This window comes from Dreissena polymorpha, chromosome 1, assembly GCF_020536995.1.
Source record: "Dreissena polymorpha isolate Duluth1 chromosome 1, UMN_Dpol_1.0, whole genome shotgun sequence".
NCBI classification, from domain to species: domain Eukaryota; kingdom Metazoa; phylum Mollusca; class Bivalvia; order Myida; family Dreissenidae; genus Dreissena; species Dreissena polymorpha.
In genome coordinates this window covers 139,977,741-139,995,408 of record NC_068355.1, presented here as the reverse complement: position 1 = coordinate 139,995,408, position 17,668 = coordinate 139,977,741, and the positions used below count along the sequence as shown (strand labels likewise).

Below are 17,668 nucleotides of genomic sequence, written 5' to 3'. Positions count from 1 at the left end.
CGTAATAACTCCATCAGAGATATGAGTTAACAAACCGTTAGATGGACAAGTTCTTAACGTATGTATCATACATAAAGTGCTTACATTTCAATGTCGGACGATTACAATCTTTTTGGAAAATTAAACTTTCGACAAATTGTCTGGTGGTTTCAATAAAAGCGTACGAAAATTGATCTATCTTTTTTTGTTTAATTTCCTGATGTTGATAAAAAATGTACTAAAAATGGTACACGTTCCATGATTTATTTTAACATTTCCTTATCAAGTGCATATAATGCATGTTAAAAAAATGTTTTGAAGCCCAAAGAGAAAAGCACACGAGAATTTGTTAATAAAATACATGTATTAAAAATATTTTTAATATTTCAATAATTCTCTATATACGTAGTCGATCCATGTCGCTGGAGATTGATATTTTAGAAACATGAACACACGTTTTATCATATAAATGTGGTATATTATGAACGCGGCGCAGAAACAATACGCCCGATTCTCATTCCAGATATCTAGTTCTGTATAAGTTGCATCCCAATATCAAACGAATCGAGAACGAGACTGACGATGTGAACGCTTGGCATGGATTGCCTATAGAAGAATTATACAGTTCAGTGAACAGACTGTTCAATAAAAAATGGTTTCCTTGTCATTAAACGTGTCACAGTTTTAGTGAATTGATTGTATAATTTTATTTCTTTTCACAATCTTTGTTATAATTAAAAATACATTTACATTTTAGCGATCATAACCTGGTCACGTTTATATCGAAACCATGTCTGACATACTTATTAAACATTTTATAGATCATAGATGTATGATTATCAAAATAAGTCGAATGGGTTTCATTTCGTTTAATTAACACACGTGTCGAATAATTAAAAGAGGTAGTTTATTAATGCAGTCTTTTGTGTGATGCGGATTAAAAGGGAGTTTTGGGTTTTGATGGGTCGGGTATGTTTGACGAGTAAGAGAACCATAATCAAATTGACCTCACCGTCTCTGTAACAGTATGTGCTACATATTTATGTGTGATGTGTTTCGTCAGAGTTCTGTAACAGCATGTGCTACATAGTGATGTGTGATGTGTTTCATTAGAGTTATTTAGCAGTATATGCTACTTAGTGATGTGTGATTTGTTTTATCAGAGTACTGTAACGGTATATGTTACATAGTAATGTGTGATGTGTTTCATCAGAGTTCTGTAACAGTATGTACACAGTGATTTGTCATGTGTTTCATCAGAGTTCTGTAACAGTATGTGCTATATATTGATGTGCGATGTGTTTCATCAGAGTTCTGTAACAGTAGATGCTACAAAGTGATGTGTCATGTGTTTCATCAGAGTTCTGTAACAGTAGGTGCTACATATTTATGTGTGATGTGTTTCATCATATTTCTGTAACAATATATGTGTTACATTTAGTGGTGTGTGATGGGTTTCATCAGAGTGCTGTAACAGTATGTGCTACATATTTATGTGTGATGTATTTCTTCAGAGTTCTGCAACAGTATGTGCTACATATGGATAAGTGATGTGTTTCATCAGTTTTTCAAAACTGCAGATATTAAATATATCGTGGAAAAGTTCCTCGTCGTATGTAATATAAAACGAATCCCAGACATGTTCATCGATAAGTGTGCGTATAATTTATTTTTATTTATTTTAGATAACAAACTGCGATAATTGACAAATCGTCAAATACATGCATTAATACATAATTAACCAAAAATATCTGTGTTATCCCTGCACAAACTATTGACACGTAACACAAATATACAAATAACACATGTAAAATAAAATAATTAGATGCCTTAAAACCCTAAAGTAATGTATTAATTAATATACGTGTATACATGCAGTAACGCATCTTTGTGAACAAACCAGAGCTGCATCATTTAATATTAAACAGATCATCGGTATAGATAAATTTCATTTATTGACACAACATCAATGTGTACTAGGTCACAACAAATTGATCAGATGTTTGTCGGATATGCCGCGCATAAAATTAGTACACTGGGAGATTTTTGTTTTTGCGCCCGCGTGGTCCATTGTGACTCGAATCCAATGTTTGTTTACAGCTGAACTTTTTATTCGTTTTTTTTAAGCCTACATGTTTTACGACATAAATAGTATATATTTTTGTTTAACAATTAACAATACATTAAGCTGAATGCATTTGGCAGAAATGTTCAAGAAATGTGTACACGATATAAATTTTGCTCGCCTTTGCTTAGATCAATAATGAATTAGAAAAAAAAGTTATATTGCGCTCGTTCGCTCAAATATTTTATACGGGCAAAAGCCCGCGAAGCGGGCGTTGACCGTTCATACATACATGTATGGAAATTTAGACAAACTTACACCTAGGGATGCATCTCAAAAAAAAAATTGCCACGCGACATATATTTTCGCGATGCTATTTATGACCTAGAACAAATCAAAAACACGTTGACATATGCTAAATCACATGTAAAAACATACCTCAGAAAAAAGTATATAGATGACATCATAATCGTGTAGCGAATCGCACTTAATATTCTCGCATTATATGTTTTTCTCCGCTACATTAGACCGTTTTAGAATTAAGATTACACAATTATCTCCCCTGAATACTTATCTTCTTCCTTTTCTGCCTCATAGACTGGTTCACTCAAAGACCTATAGATAACACAGATTGGAAACTTCGCGCCTTATCGGGCTATCTCTCGGCGGGGTCACGTGGTCGAGAAACCGATAAGTACACTGAGGATCAGCAGACGATTTATTCCATGAATCAATCGGAGTAATCCGGAGATAGCCGGTGTATCACGATTGCGATAAGATAGCGACGCGTCAGTAGCAACGGCTACGATTATCGAGCAAAGTTATGCGAAAATGTTACGGCGCTATGAAAGGCGGCTGTAACTTGGTCAATAATGATCCGATTTTTATAAAATAAAGTTTCATAGAAACATGGGTAATTATGTTTTTTTTTATAAAATCTCGATTTTATTTACCTACAATAAGAATTTATAATGCCGCGATCGTTGAAGAAATAGCGCTAAGAACTTCCAAATCGCGGCGAGAATGCTGTTGAATAGTTTATTTGAAAGGCTTTTGCTGATAAAATATTCTTGTATAATTTGGTATTTCAAACAGTTAAAACTTTATAAAATATTATTATTTCAAAACGGATAGATATATGTGGACACAGAGATCTAGGTCTCTGATTAAAACAACATTACAGTATAATAAATGCTATGATCGTTCGATCCAAAAACGGTTTCAGTTAGACTTATTTCAATATTGATTGTGTAGATTTTTTTCAATTGTTTAATTCTCTTTTTATTTAGATCTTATTCATGAGTTAAAGGTTATTAAAGTTTTGTTTGTAATCCATTTTTTCTTCTTTTTGTAATTAAATTAAGCTTTCAGTATCGTAGGCTAGGATTTCGCGAAAAGAAAAACAACAACATTTCACGCGCGTGTTAATCGTCGAATCAATTAGCGAACTGAAGAAGATGCTTTGTGTGCTTTTTCTTTATTCTTGAGAATTAATTAAAAGAAGGGATCCTAACTTCAATTATCAGTTTGCGTTGTTGATTGATTTTAATTGTGTGATCAGTGGCCGCGGCCGGCGAATTATAGTCATCTCACAGCTTTTGTTTGTGTTTTAATAGTAATCTCACAGCTATCTGTTAAAATATGTTTGTATATTAACTTGCATGTGTAACATTGACAGGAAAACTGGTAATACAAATAAAAGATATTAAATGAGAATTTAAACCCATACATTGTACTTTCATCTTGTTTTTTATTCATACCACGATAAACATATTACCCAGAATAACAATCGTATTTCTTCGATTTGAGGTGAATAATGACGAAGTTTTTCACAATGAACCAAAGCACCTTTGACGACATGTGTGTATAATAGGGTAAAAGAGCTTAAAATTGTACCATCTTTGTACAAGGCCAAAATCCTTTAAAATGAACATTTTCCTCCAGTTTAGTTCATTCATACCTAGATTAACATATCACCAAGCATAACAATCTGACTTAATCTGTTTGGGATGAAAAATGAAAAAGTTTATCAAAAAGAACAAAAACACGTTTGACAGCAATCTTGTACAACAGAAGAAAAGAGCTTAAAATTGTACCAACATTGTATAAGGCCAAATACTTTAAATTGATTATTTTCTTCTGGTTTGTTTAAATCTATACTTAGATTAACATCTTGCCAAGCATAAAAATCTTACTTCAACGATATGGGATGAGAACTAGAAAAGTTTGTCAAAAAGAAACAAACCACTTTGGCGACAGGTGTGAAAAATGATTGAATGGAATAACAGTATAAAATAGTACAAATTGTACAAAGGCAAAATACCTCATTTTCGTCTACTTTTTATAAATCATACATAGATTAACATCTCACCTAGCATAACAATCTTACGTTATCAATATGTGATGCTTAATGAAGATGTTCAAAAAAAAAATGCTTCGGGCCTTTCAATTTTTCAAAAATTATCGAAAATGAACGAATCCAGTGTTCTCTTTCGAATTCCGATAGATAAATAATTAATTAGAATAACAACTACCAAAACCTAAAGAATTATCAACACAGAAAATAAATACTTATTTTTATTCTCACAAAAAATATTCAATATGTCTTTTTTCGGCGACCGACTTGGCTCACTACGCGAAGTTCGTAACGTTGCGCTTTCAGACATTCATTGCTCTGCAAACTGACAACCGAGCGCTAAAAACACTAATTAACACATTAAGATTGTTAATAACAATATCAATATAATATAAACTACCAGATCATGCTCAGAATACCCTACGACAACAAATAACGACTAATTACGAAGAATAATTGATTGCTTTATAACAAAATGGCCGACAGTAGCTGGAACAGGGAAGAATCTACAGGTACACCGGCATCTCCAAAATCAATGTCACGTGACCCGCGTCCGCCGTTAGATATTATCGCATATCGCTATCGCGAAGAGGAGAGTTTCCAATCTGTGTTATCTATAGGTCTTTGGTTCACTACATACAGTTACAGTCTTTACCAAACACAATTTCGGTAAATATAACCCGTCTAAAATGTTTTGCCTGAACTTTCATTGTGTACACACCGGTCTTACTGACCTGTGTACTAACGCGCAAGGAATTGTGGGTAGGACTTCTTTTACAAGTGAAAAGTAAAAGCGAAAGTAAGTCAAGTAATTGTGCTTCTGAAAATCGCTATCAGTCTTAATAAAGATTTAAAATCGCATTTAAACATATTAAATAACATTTCTTTAAACAACATTCCATTTTAAACACATATTTAACACCGTTTTTCTCATTATAAAAAAAATATTCATTCCTATGTGGAACTATTTTGGTGGAAGCACAAATTCCCAAATCAGGGGAATGTGATGCGTCCTAGCATAGAGGTGACAATAACGTAGTGACGTCATCATCTATGTATAGAATGCCTGAACTTTCGATTTCTTTCGAATTTATTTGCTTTGATCTTTTCGATATCTTATTGTTAGCCTATTATTATCCTGGCAAATCACAAACGCTTGTCAAAAAAATTATTTGTTTTACAAATTATAGTTGGCATCTATATTCTCGCAGTATTCTTGCGTTATTTCAATAACGACACCCTACTGTTAACTTGTCAGAATTCGTGACGCATTTTCCATTCGCTCTCAGACAGCAGTTTTACGTTGGATTAAGGGCATTATTCTGGTAAGTTGTGGTTGATATTTATTAGAAATACATTTATTCACAAAATTTAAAGATATTCCGATTTAACTTTTTAGTCTTTTAGCTTATTTTCAAAGTATTTACACCTCGTCTGCTCGCACTTGGCTGATATCCCGAAAGATTACATATCACTATATAAAGTTTAGGCCTAAAACCACAAAATCTAATACCGTTGGATTTTCGTACCGAAATTTTTCGCAACAAATCTTCCAGATTCGAAATGAAAAAACCAACAACAGGACATTTAGAAATTGTCTGCATCATTTATCAAATTTTAAGATTTAAGTTGGTTTTCCGTTTTTTAGAAGCTGTTTACCAAGGCAAGAGCTGGGCTGCCGCATCACACAACTCCAGCCATTCTATTGAGCAAAACTGACAGTTTTGGTTTCCAAAAATTAAACAAAGCAGGGATTCCTGAACTGTCGATGTTTCTAAGCTATACACACAGTTATTTGCTGTGGTGATCTTATTATTTATTGGTTCTGTTAGTTTACTTGGATGGAACATGTGTAAACTTACATAGAACTTTGAAAAGTCAATATCTGTATATCTATAAACAAAAATCAGCAATGGCATTATAAGATCAGATGTGCAAACATTGTCAAAGGGTTGTTAAATTAACAACTTGAAGGCAATGATGCTGAAGAACTATGAAGGTTCCCCTTCAAATTTAGTTTGTATATCGACAAGTGTCTGCCAGTAAATGTCAAACTAGTAATACAAAACTTACCACAAGTATGTAAAAGAACTAAGTACCTGTTGTGATCATTTTAAGTAAGATCGTGTAATTCTAAACAGTAGCAAAGAGCTTGTTTAGTTAGTGCATAATGCCATTAATATGATTTCCTTTCTATTGTGTAATTAACAAATGTGTTGTTACTTGCTGTTTCATGAAAAATGTTTTATGTGCTAGTACAAAAACAGCATGGTCCGAAAAAGTTGGGATATTGTGGTTATCTCCGTCTTCCGTCCGTCCGTCCTGGCCACTATCTGCTCCTACACTATAAGCACTAGAACGTTGAAACTCACACACATGGTAGCTATGGGCATATGTGCGACCCTGCACTATTTGAAATTTTGATCTGACCCCTGGGTCAAAAGTTATGGGGGTTGGGGTGGGGCCGGGTCAGAGATTTTCACTCATTTTTAATGTTATTTTACATTAACATCTTCATTTCTACACCGATTAACTTCAAATTGATATTGAACATCTCTTATGACGATACAGTCAATCTCAACTATGCATGGTCCCATTACCAACCCTGGGCGCCCTGCCCACATAGACCACGCCCACCCAAAATTGCCTTTTACTATAATTTCTTCATTTCTACACCGATTCACTTCTAATTGATACTGAACTTCTCTTATGACAATACGGTCAATCTCAACTATGCATGGCCCCAATACCAACCCTGGGGCGCCCCGCCCACATAGACCACACCCACCCAAAATTGCTTTTTTACTATAATTTCTTCATTTCTACACTGATTCACTTCAAATTGATGCTGAACTTCTCTTATGACAATATGGTCAATCTCAACTATGCATGGCCCCATTACCAACCCTGGGGCGCCCCTGGGTCAAACATACGGCGTGGGGATACGCGTCGGCCTCTGCAGCGCCATTTCTAGTTAATTTTGTAAAAGGTAATAACATGTTACTTCATTGATTCCACAGTTTTGCAAAAGATAACATCACTCTGGAATGTCATATACGTAAATATTCTTGTAAGTTGATGACAGTGTTTTAGTATTACTGATTGTGTAACTATTATTGTTTGTGCAAATAAATGATGTGAAGCGTTTTGTATCTCCACACAATACCACACACCTTTTTTATATATGTACTGAATATATATAATAACGTCATGTACATGCTTCTGCTAGCAGCTTACCCAAGAAATACAATGATTTTAGCGTAAGAATTCCCGGGTACATTTCAGTAAAATTTCCGTACCAGGTGTACATTTAAGTATACTTAAGAGTACTCCAGGTACATTTAAGTAGTACCCGAACCAACAATGAGCAGTTCTTAGTGTCTTAAGGGTGATCTTAAGAACGCACCCACTTAAGGGATCAATACAGAAACCTCCCAGTTACTAAGCAGACACCATATCCACTATACCGCAGCCACCGAACCAGCTTTAAATTCCTGCGGCTAGAAAACACACACAAATATAAGATGCTAGATCTTAAAGCTTGGAACATGTTACTCGTTTGAAGATTGAATTTTTTGGATGCATAACTTTATTTTTGAAACCATACTATTTTGAACACAATAATGTAAAATATTATTTATTAAAAATACATGGTTATCACAAAAGCTTTTGCCCGTAAATTAGGTAGCACCTATAATCATATTACCGAATTCCTTAAAACAAACAACTGATTCATTAGCTGTAGCTTTTTAATGTCATCATGACGTTAACTGTGACGTAAATTATATTAGACGCTGTATGACGTGAACGTCATCGCCTTTTCTACGCGATAAAAATAGTGCAGTTTATTTAAACACCAAACTAGTTATTTATCATACATTCGTGTAGTATTTTAAAATTGGAGAAACAACATCTAACCAAAATTTGATTTTCATTGGTTTATTTAATATAGGACATAAAGCATCGTGTGCGTATTTAGTGAACGTAACGTCATTCAGAACTATATGCCTGAAACATACAGTACCGGTCATGCATTTGTAATATTTTTAACTCAAAGTGAGAAATGGTTGTTTCTTAGATATATTTCTTGACAGCCAGACAAAATCCAACGTCGTAGTACCTATACAATTTTTAGTGAATCATACTTAATCTTTACGAGTATGAATATCATTAAACATTAGTGACATACATGACGTCATGCACGTAATAAACGTAACTAATGACAACATTTTAAAATGCGCTCGTCCTAACGGTAAAGCGACAAAAATCTGCTAGTAACAAATGAATTCCTAATATGCTAAGGCTTTTGAATTCACCAGCAAGATTCAGGTGCTCTCCGAAATGGACAAGTCTGTTCTCGACTTATCACGTTCTCGGCGAGACTCTTGCTTGGCGACAGAGCAGATTCTCGTATTCAAAATGGCTGGAATGCAAAATGGAAATTGACGACGAAAATGTCGCAGAAATCGAGAAATACGCATTTCTGTTAGGTTCTGCACTCAAGAACGAAGACCTTGAACATTTTTTTAGTATATACGATTCAATCCTGCCTAAGAGTTTACCTGACAACCAGGTAATGTCATTTGACATAGTCTAGTCCTGTCGTGCATTTTTGTAATGCAAAATCATGAACCTCATGCATGTTTTTTTATGTCGCGCCTTTTTCCATTGATCATGTAAGGTTTTAAGATATATACTCATCACACAGAATAATTATGTATTCCATTAAATAGTATGGGATTAAATTTCGTGTCTGAATTTTTATTTGATTTGTTTGAAGTACATCACTACATGTGTTATTGTCAGATAAAGGGGTGGGACATTCACTGTAACAGTGTAATGTCATGTTAATATTTGCAAGTACATAGTGGAGAAATGTGTTCATTTAACGTACCTGATGCTTTTGAAATGCAAACTATGATATTCTGGCATCATTTTAGATGCAGTAATCAATGTTATGTGCATTAATTACATACAAACTTACATGTAGATCTAGCTATAGAAACTTCAGCAAACAGTTTATATAGTATTGACAGACCTGTACATTGAAGCGAGCCCCATATCGAAAGTCAACCAGAGTAATAACATATTTATGTCATGCTATAAATCAAAGACCGATCATTTTCTTGGATACATTTCTACATATCTTGGTGAATGAATATAAATTACTGCATCGGGGCAAATTTCATGAACACAGACGTTCTCCAGTTTCCAGATGAATCCATAACGTATAATGAAGGGCATGCCTCTATTTGACTTCAATTTGGGACAGAGGCATGCATAATTTGTTCAATGCGATGTGCGCGCATCGAGCACTATTTTTATTCAACCAATCAATCAATAATGACAATTTACTCTAAATTTAGATTGATGCAATAGGTACAAATTATTTTCTAAAAAAATGATAAAAACAAAAGTAAATGTATATCAAACTTCAATGTGTATTGGTCAGCGCTCAATTTGTTTGATTTACAAATCTGATGTTTTAACAGGTTTTTAGCCTCAGCTGGTATAATACACAGAATACCGCGTAATAGAATCTTTTGACTTGATTTGGGCCATAAAATACAAATGCAGTCGGCTTTTAATTCACTATGATGCATCTATCGCTAGCAACTAGCGACCCTTTTCATATAAACACCATGGTGTGAATGCCCGATAATATCAATAATTTGCAGATAGAGCACTGATAAGGTGTCAAAAACAACACTGGATCACTCGACTAGTAGATATGGTTTGTTAATTAGGGGGCAATAAAGGGATAAGCGATGGTAATTTCAGCCAGACTGCGCTTGAATAGCGAATTTTATTGTGACCTTATAAAACATTATGTCGTTTTGTACGAATGTTGTCACAAATTGTGTCACATCAGGACACCAGGACAAACACCCAAAAAACAGCACTGTCACGCAAAGATCGGGACGTCTGGCATGTATGTAATTTTTTGCTGAAATTGTAAACATTACTTTCGTCTTCTGAAATCTATTATTTGTTATTAACAACTTAAGTCTGGTGGATTAAAAGACTGATTTAAAAGTGAATCTGGTAATTTTAAATAATCTTTACTTTAAGTTTGTATTTACACTACAATTTGTTTACAAAACAAGCAAGAATAATTTAAAATACCTGGAAATGTCATTCTGAATTTGAAAACACTTGAGCACATGGTATGTTACTAACAATAGAAATAATGTCATATGACCGTGAAATCATGGGAGATTTGCATTTAAAAAATGTCTGTTGCATCACTGTTTTTCTCGATATGTTAGAGCAGAAAAGATAAATTTCAAATGTTAAAGATAGTATTTTGTGAAAGAATATATCTGTTAAATGTGGAAAATTTCTATTTTTCCGATCAAGTGGTTGATTTGGGCCCTTAAATGCATTTAAAAGCTGCTTTGGAATGGTCTTTGTTAACTGTCAACTTTTCGGGAGTGTCTGGTTGACTAACCTATTGGGGTTGGTTCATAACTTTAAAGTTGGGCCAGTGAAAAAAACATAAAAAGCGACATTTAAAGTTATGGTAGCCAGAACTAATGTAGATCAAACTCAAAGATTACTAAACTTGCAACATGTAAAGGATTATCTATTGTCAATTAAAAAAAAAATGCTGTAATGCATTATTTAAAGGGCTCATTTTAATGATTTTTCTTTTACTTTTAAATTATTGAGGATGCATGGATTTTAACTGTTGTCTATATTAATAGTTAAAAAAATTGATTTGGGATTGAAGCACATCAGGTTGTTCTTGTCAACCTGAAAAACTGTTTGGGCAAGTGACTTTTTGTTGATGCTGAAATGATAAAAAATAAAATACACACACTTGCAGTGGATTAGCCTTGTCTTGAATTTAAAGTAAACCACATGTCCAAAGTTGCATTTCGCTATTTGCATTGCAATTTTGAATTTAAAATTAATTGTTTTTATCAAAATAGTAAACATCATGATAAACAATTATCTTTTGGGTAGTTATCCACCCAGTTTTTGAGAAAATACATTCAAATGTTTGGCAAGATGGACCTTCAAAACTGTGAAAAAAGCTTCTATTAAATTATGAGTGCTCACACTGCTCAGGGGAGATAAACCTACAGTATACAGTGTTTAATGAGAGTCTACATGTAGCTATAATTTTTGATATGAAAAAAAGCAATCAGCTGTTCTGGTTACTTGATTGGAATTTTCAATGGAAAAACAAACAAATCAATCAACACATTTTTTCAGTACTGTTATTTGTGTTATTTACATGCTTTTACTCTCGATACATAACATCCAGAAATGTGCAGGTTTGGTGACTATGTAAAACTGTCAACATGCATTCACACCATGTACATTTCAATGCAACAACACTTCTATTGCAATAAAAACCAGCAAGTAAGCTACCATGTATGTTTTTAAAAATATGAGGGTTCAAGTAGTAAATTTGCATCTAATATTGGAATGGTTTTGTATTAAGCAAAGATATAAGCAGTTATTTGCCATCAATTAAATTAGCATTTCGTTTTAGAAAGCTCAGTTAATTGTATTATCACTAGGGACTAAATGTGCTTATTTTGATGACAAACAGAAAAAGGACCCTCACCAACTTTCTTCAGTAGTTGGATTATCTTAATATAAATAATAACTCATACTTGCAGTATACACATAGTATCCTAACTCGATTTTGAATATGAGATGGGTGTAGATAAATGGGGCCTTAGGGCCTTATGCATGTTTGTAAAGTGTCCTAGATTAGCCTGTGCAGTCCACACAAGCTAATCACTTTTAAGGGACTAACTTCGCTTGTATGGATTTTTTTTTCTTTAAAGGAAGTATCTTTTAAACAAAAATCCAGTCAAAGCGGAATGTGTAGTCCCTGAATAGTCTTTGCTTACTTCACTGTCTAATCTGGGAAGAACCCCTTATGCATATGCATTAAGCCCCTTTTAGTCCCAGAGCCTTGATCATATATATTAATTTTGTTTTCAGTTGGAACTGATCAAAAGCAAGGCCCGGGAAGTAGCCGACCTACCGGATTGTGATTTTAACAACCTTGTGTTCAAAGCAAGAACCTTTAGCCTTGTACCTTCCGGTTTGTTTTACAGACTCATAGATGTTTTTTTTACTGATTGTCTCTTTAATAATTAAAGAGACAGAGATTAAAGGTATAATTATTATACTGCAAAGTCATTTTTGATTAAGGTATAACACTGTTATTACTAAAAAGCAATATAGTGCTTTTGAGCAATGTCCACTGAAAAGAAGCACTTATTTAGTTGTTTATGGCCACAGCAACTACCAAGGCTACGAGGCATATAGCCATCTTTTTTTCTGTTTTATACAATATCAATAATTCTTCCTACAAAGCTTTGATTCTTGCATGCCATGGATACTATAAATACACCCGCATCCTCTGACCTCATTTGGACCTTTCCACTGACCTACTCAGCGATTTTGTTTGCACAATTGGGAAAAGGACAGGTACCAGCCCAATGGAGAATTTTTTTTCAACTGGGATTTCTTTTACAGCATTTGGGAAATTTGTAGTTTTTTCCTAATTTGAAAAGTGCCGTTTTCTGGTACTTTATAAGGAAGGAAAAATTGTTGCTACTATTGGACAGAGACATATTTAAAAGGTCTAAAAAAATTGTTTACTCAAAATGACACGTTTCCTGAAACATCAATAATGATCGCTGCAGAGCTTTGATACTTGCATGGATTTTATCTATGATATCTCTTAACACACTCACATCACCTGACTTCATTTTTAGCTTGGCTGTTTTCGAAGAAAACCTTAGGTATTGTCATAGCCAGCTCGTCCGCTGTCCGCGTCATGCTAAAACCTTAACATTGGCTCTAACATCAAAGTGCTTCCACCTACAACTTTGAAACTTAATAATTATGTAGCTGCACCTTGATGAGTTCTACACGCCACACCCATTTTAGGGTCACTAGATCAAAGGTCAAGGTCGTAGTGACCTCTTATATATATATACAAAAATTCTTGTGACAAGCTTTCATTTATTCAAAACTGCACACGCAGCCAAGCGTTGGCACCTGCTATGCGGTGCTCTTGTTGATCTTGACATGGGCATAATTTTGGACTTAAACTTATTAAAATGGGTCAATGTATCAATACTGACCAAGCTTCCACTGGGGGCATATACGATCATTGAATGCAACATCTTGTTTTTCAACTTGAATGAACAGTCCTTGGAATGGTTTTGGGATTATTTCACTTTTCTTTTCAGGTTCGGGAATGTCCTATTGCAAACCAAAGTCCAAGTGGGCGTTGAGTAGCCAAGAGGAGGCAAGTGAAGAGGATGACGAAGGTATTGGCTCCAATCGGCACTATTCTGGGGATTCGGGCAATTTACACTCAGCAACAAAAATAAGCTCTCGATCTTCCGAGTCCGAGTTTCGCAATGACTCCGTGGTAGGTAACTCCAGTCTAGCTACAAATAGCATTGGTAGTCTTAGTGACGATGATGCAGAGGACGATGAACGGACAGGAACTATTGATTACTTTCCACAAGTAAAAATTCGTCATGGCTGTGGAATCGCCATGGATTATGACGAAGCTCACGAAGTGAAATCTGAACATTCCTCGACTGATATTAATTCCCCACGCAGTGATATTTCAGATGGCACCGAGATGACCACATTCAATTCAGGTCACCGCATAAACGAGGACACAGACGATGACTTTAATTTTACCCGTGACACTGTGCCATATCAGGACGATTTTAATACTGATGGTGACAGTGACAATGAGGATTTAGATCAGAAACGACGCTACTACAACATGGGTTACAGGCCTCTAGAAAGAGAGGGCCCAAAACTACAGTCACTGAGTTTTAATTCAATGAATGGTGAAAGGACATCTGGGCTTCGTGGAAGCGAGGCTGTTGACAAAGGGATAAGCTTTCCTTCGCTTTCTGGATATAGCCGTCATAGTGATCCGGTGAAAATTGAGAAAAACAGTTACAGCAAACGCGATCCACCGTTCGGGCGTGGGTTAGAACAAATTCAGAATGTTGGAAGTTCTGTGGACAAACTGATCAGAGACAGGCCCATTCATGATGTGAAGGATATGCCAGAAGGTCGCAAACTGGAACTGTTACAGCCTGAGGAAAACAAGAAAAAAAAGAAGAAAAAGAAAGCAGCAAAAGGTTGGTAAAGACGTCAGTATTCTTTTCAAGTTACTGACACTACACTTTAAGAAGGTTATATGGCGGTTCGCGGGATTCACTGATCACGATTGCAATATATCTGGATCATGATATAACTGGTCAGGGCATTCATGTATGCATACATATATATAAGCATAGTTTAGCAATTGCATAATGTCCATACCCATATGTTATATATTGGTCCTGAGTTTAAAGGCAATCTGTCTGATTGAGGAACAAAAATATCCGATCTCAATATTTTATTTCGTAGAAAAAGGGTTCAGAAGTGACGTCAATTTCGACATTTTCAGCCCATTTCAATTACGGTCAAATTACCATACCAGTTTCAGTAGCATTAAGTTGGGATTACATTAAAATAAAATAAATCATGTAGAAAGTCAATGTAATTAAACAATAATTATAATATTTATAAAAACCACAAATAATCCAAATATCTGAACAAAAAGATGTTTTTATGCCCCCTTCGAACAAGAGGGGGTATATTGTTTTGCTGGATGTTGGTCGGTCTGTCTGTCTGTAGACCACTTCGTTTCCAATCAAAGGTCAAGGTCACTGTCACATTAAGTGTGAAAATGGTTTCCGATCAATAACTCATCAACAAATTGAACGATTGGCTTGATACTTTACATGTGCATTGGCCTTGGACAGTAGATGACCCCTATTGAAATTGAGGTCACTAGATCAAAGGTGACTGTCACAATAAGTGTGAAAACCGATTGGCTAGATACTTCACGTCTGCATTAGCCTTTGACAGTAGATGATCCCTATTTCAGAAGATGAAATTATGGTCGCTAGTTCAAAGCCCTGTTTGGGGTGGCATATGTCACTGACCGGGGAACTCTTGTTTTAGATTTTTATGCTCCCCCAACATTTTTAGGTGAATCGCTTTGAACAGCAATAACTTTTATCAATTGTGCAGTGCTTTTCACTAACTCGGTCTTATTCAACGCAAAAATGAATGAACTTTGATCAGAAATTCAGTATTTGTTTGTTGTTATGTACAGGTACATTTTTGAATTCCATTTGTATAAATAATATAGTAACCTTAGTAGATTTCTATTATATATGTCACTCCCTAAATTACCCAATTGAGTTAAAAACCCGGGGGTGAAAAACACAATTAAGCTCAAAAGTAGGGGGTGAAAATTTTTGCTAAAACTATTGAATTTACAAAAACCCAATTGTTGTCAAAAACAGGGGGTGAATTACCCAATATACCCCAAAAGTTATCTATAGCCCTGTTCATCTTCTTCTCAAGAACTATACTGCTTTCAACATGTTGAATATAAGTCAGCACTTGGCTTTCAGAATTCAACGATGACGATGCAAAAGAGTCACTTGTTATTAAATTACTATAATTAACAATGGGAGAAGTTTCAATTGGAGGACGTGTACTTCTTGACGATGTTTGTTAATTTAATGATGCTTGCTTAACAAAATCAACAGTTTTTATTTTGCCGCCAGGGATTTGCTTAGGAATCTTTTTTACATAGTATTTCAAATTGCGCAACATAATTGTTTTCCATGCAGCCAAATCACAAAACGCTTGAATTTCATCGCAAATAGAATAAGCACCTAAACAACACTGAGAATATTTATTTTTATAATAAAAGGGCAGGGCGGGGCATCAGAAGGGCAGGGCGGGGAATCAGAAGGGCAGGGCGGGGCTTCGGGAGGGCAGGGCGGGGCTTTAAGGAGGGCAGGGCGGGGCGCCCTTTAATTTTGGCCTAGCTGGAGCACTGGTTAAGATTTCTAGAGGTAAGTTTCATTTAGTGGGGAATTTAAATAAACTTCTGTGAGGGGATGCAGCTTTATTTGGCTGAAAGGTCATTTTGTGAGTACATACAATGGGTATTGGTAAAAATCCCTAGTATTCAAGCATGCATTAGTAACAAGGGCATCTATTCTACTATTCATACTTTTATTTTGAAAGTTTTCCCCCTTTGGCCTGTAACATTAAGCCCGGAAAAAGTACATTAAGTATAAGATTGACGTTTGAGCTGAACTAAAACTATAGACTTCTAAGCGAGTCATAGACACAAAAACGTTACTTGATTTAAAAATTGTTTTTATTTATTGGTGTGATTATGTATAAGTAGTCTTGATAAATTAAGGGTTTTTCGTGGGTTTTCCTGTTAAATCTCAGTTGAACACTTTGAATCTATTTTTTTTCCAAAAGTTTGTTTATTGGCTTTTTATATTACAAGGTGGAGAAAAATAATAATGAACAAGAAGAAAAGGAGAAAAACCTTTGACTGAAATACAAGTCTATGGGTCAGTTTGAACTACTGATTTTAAGAGGTCGCCGTGGTGTAATGGATATGGTGTCCGCCTAGCGACCGGGAGGTAACGGGTTCGATCCCCACCGTGGGAGCGTTCTTTGGATCTCCCCCGAAGACACCAAGTACTGGTTCTAGGCCCAGGAAACGGACTCGAGAGCGTTTATATATGCCTTAGGCTTTCGATGCAATCGAGCTAAAATAAATAGGTTTAAACTAAGAGCCTAAAGGGATCTTTTCACGCTTTGGTAAATTGACAAAATTGAAAAAAGTTGTTTCAGATTCGTAAGTTTTTGTTTTAGTTATGATATTTGTGAGGAAACAGTAATACTGAACATTAACCATGCTCTAATATAGCCATTATATGCATCTTTTGACGATTTTAAAACATAAAAATTATAAAGCGTTGCAACGCGAAACGATTGAATAATTTGGAGAGTTCTGTTTTTGTCGTTAAGTTTTGTGAAACTACGAAGATTGCTTATATAAGGTATAAAATACGTGAAGAATGTGTACTCGGCGGAATAGCTCAGTAGGCTAAAGCGTTTTTACTTCAGGACTCTGGCAGGACTCCAGGGGTCAATGGTTCGAAACCTGCTCCGGGCAATGTTCTTTTCCTTTTTTTATTTTTTTTCTTGAATTTTTACTGGAGCTTTTATGATCCAATGTTTACATTTATCAATATAAAGCATTTAATGAATAAGTTAAAAAAAATGCCAAAATCTGTGAAAAGGCCCCTTAAGAAAAGTCCAGAGATTGTCTTGTTATATAGATTGTGTAGCAAGGAAACAAATAAAATCAACAGCGCATAAGTGAACAT

General features: G+C 35.0%; 1 protein-coding gene across 2 annotated transcripts in view; it reads left to right on the top strand.

Moving 5' to 3' along the window:
* Positions 1-8,410: 8,410 nt before the first annotated feature.
* The window catches only part of LOC127852312 (uncharacterized), a 73,450-nt gene continuing 64,192 nt past the window's right edge, over positions 8,411-17,668 (top strand). Inside the window, exons 1-3 of one of the 2 annotated variants that reach the window (XM_052386251.1) lie at positions 8,411-8,973; positions 12,366-12,468; positions 13,628-14,548. In XM_052386251.1, coding sequence (XP_052242211.1) covers positions 8,695-8,973; positions 12,366-12,468; positions 13,628-14,548 — 1,303 coding nt within the window. In that variant the 5' untranslated portion in view covers positions 8,411-8,694. The remainder of the gene's footprint in view (positions 8,974-12,365; positions 12,469-13,627; positions 14,549-17,668) is intronic. The other variant, XM_052386255.1, reaches the window with a different exon arrangement.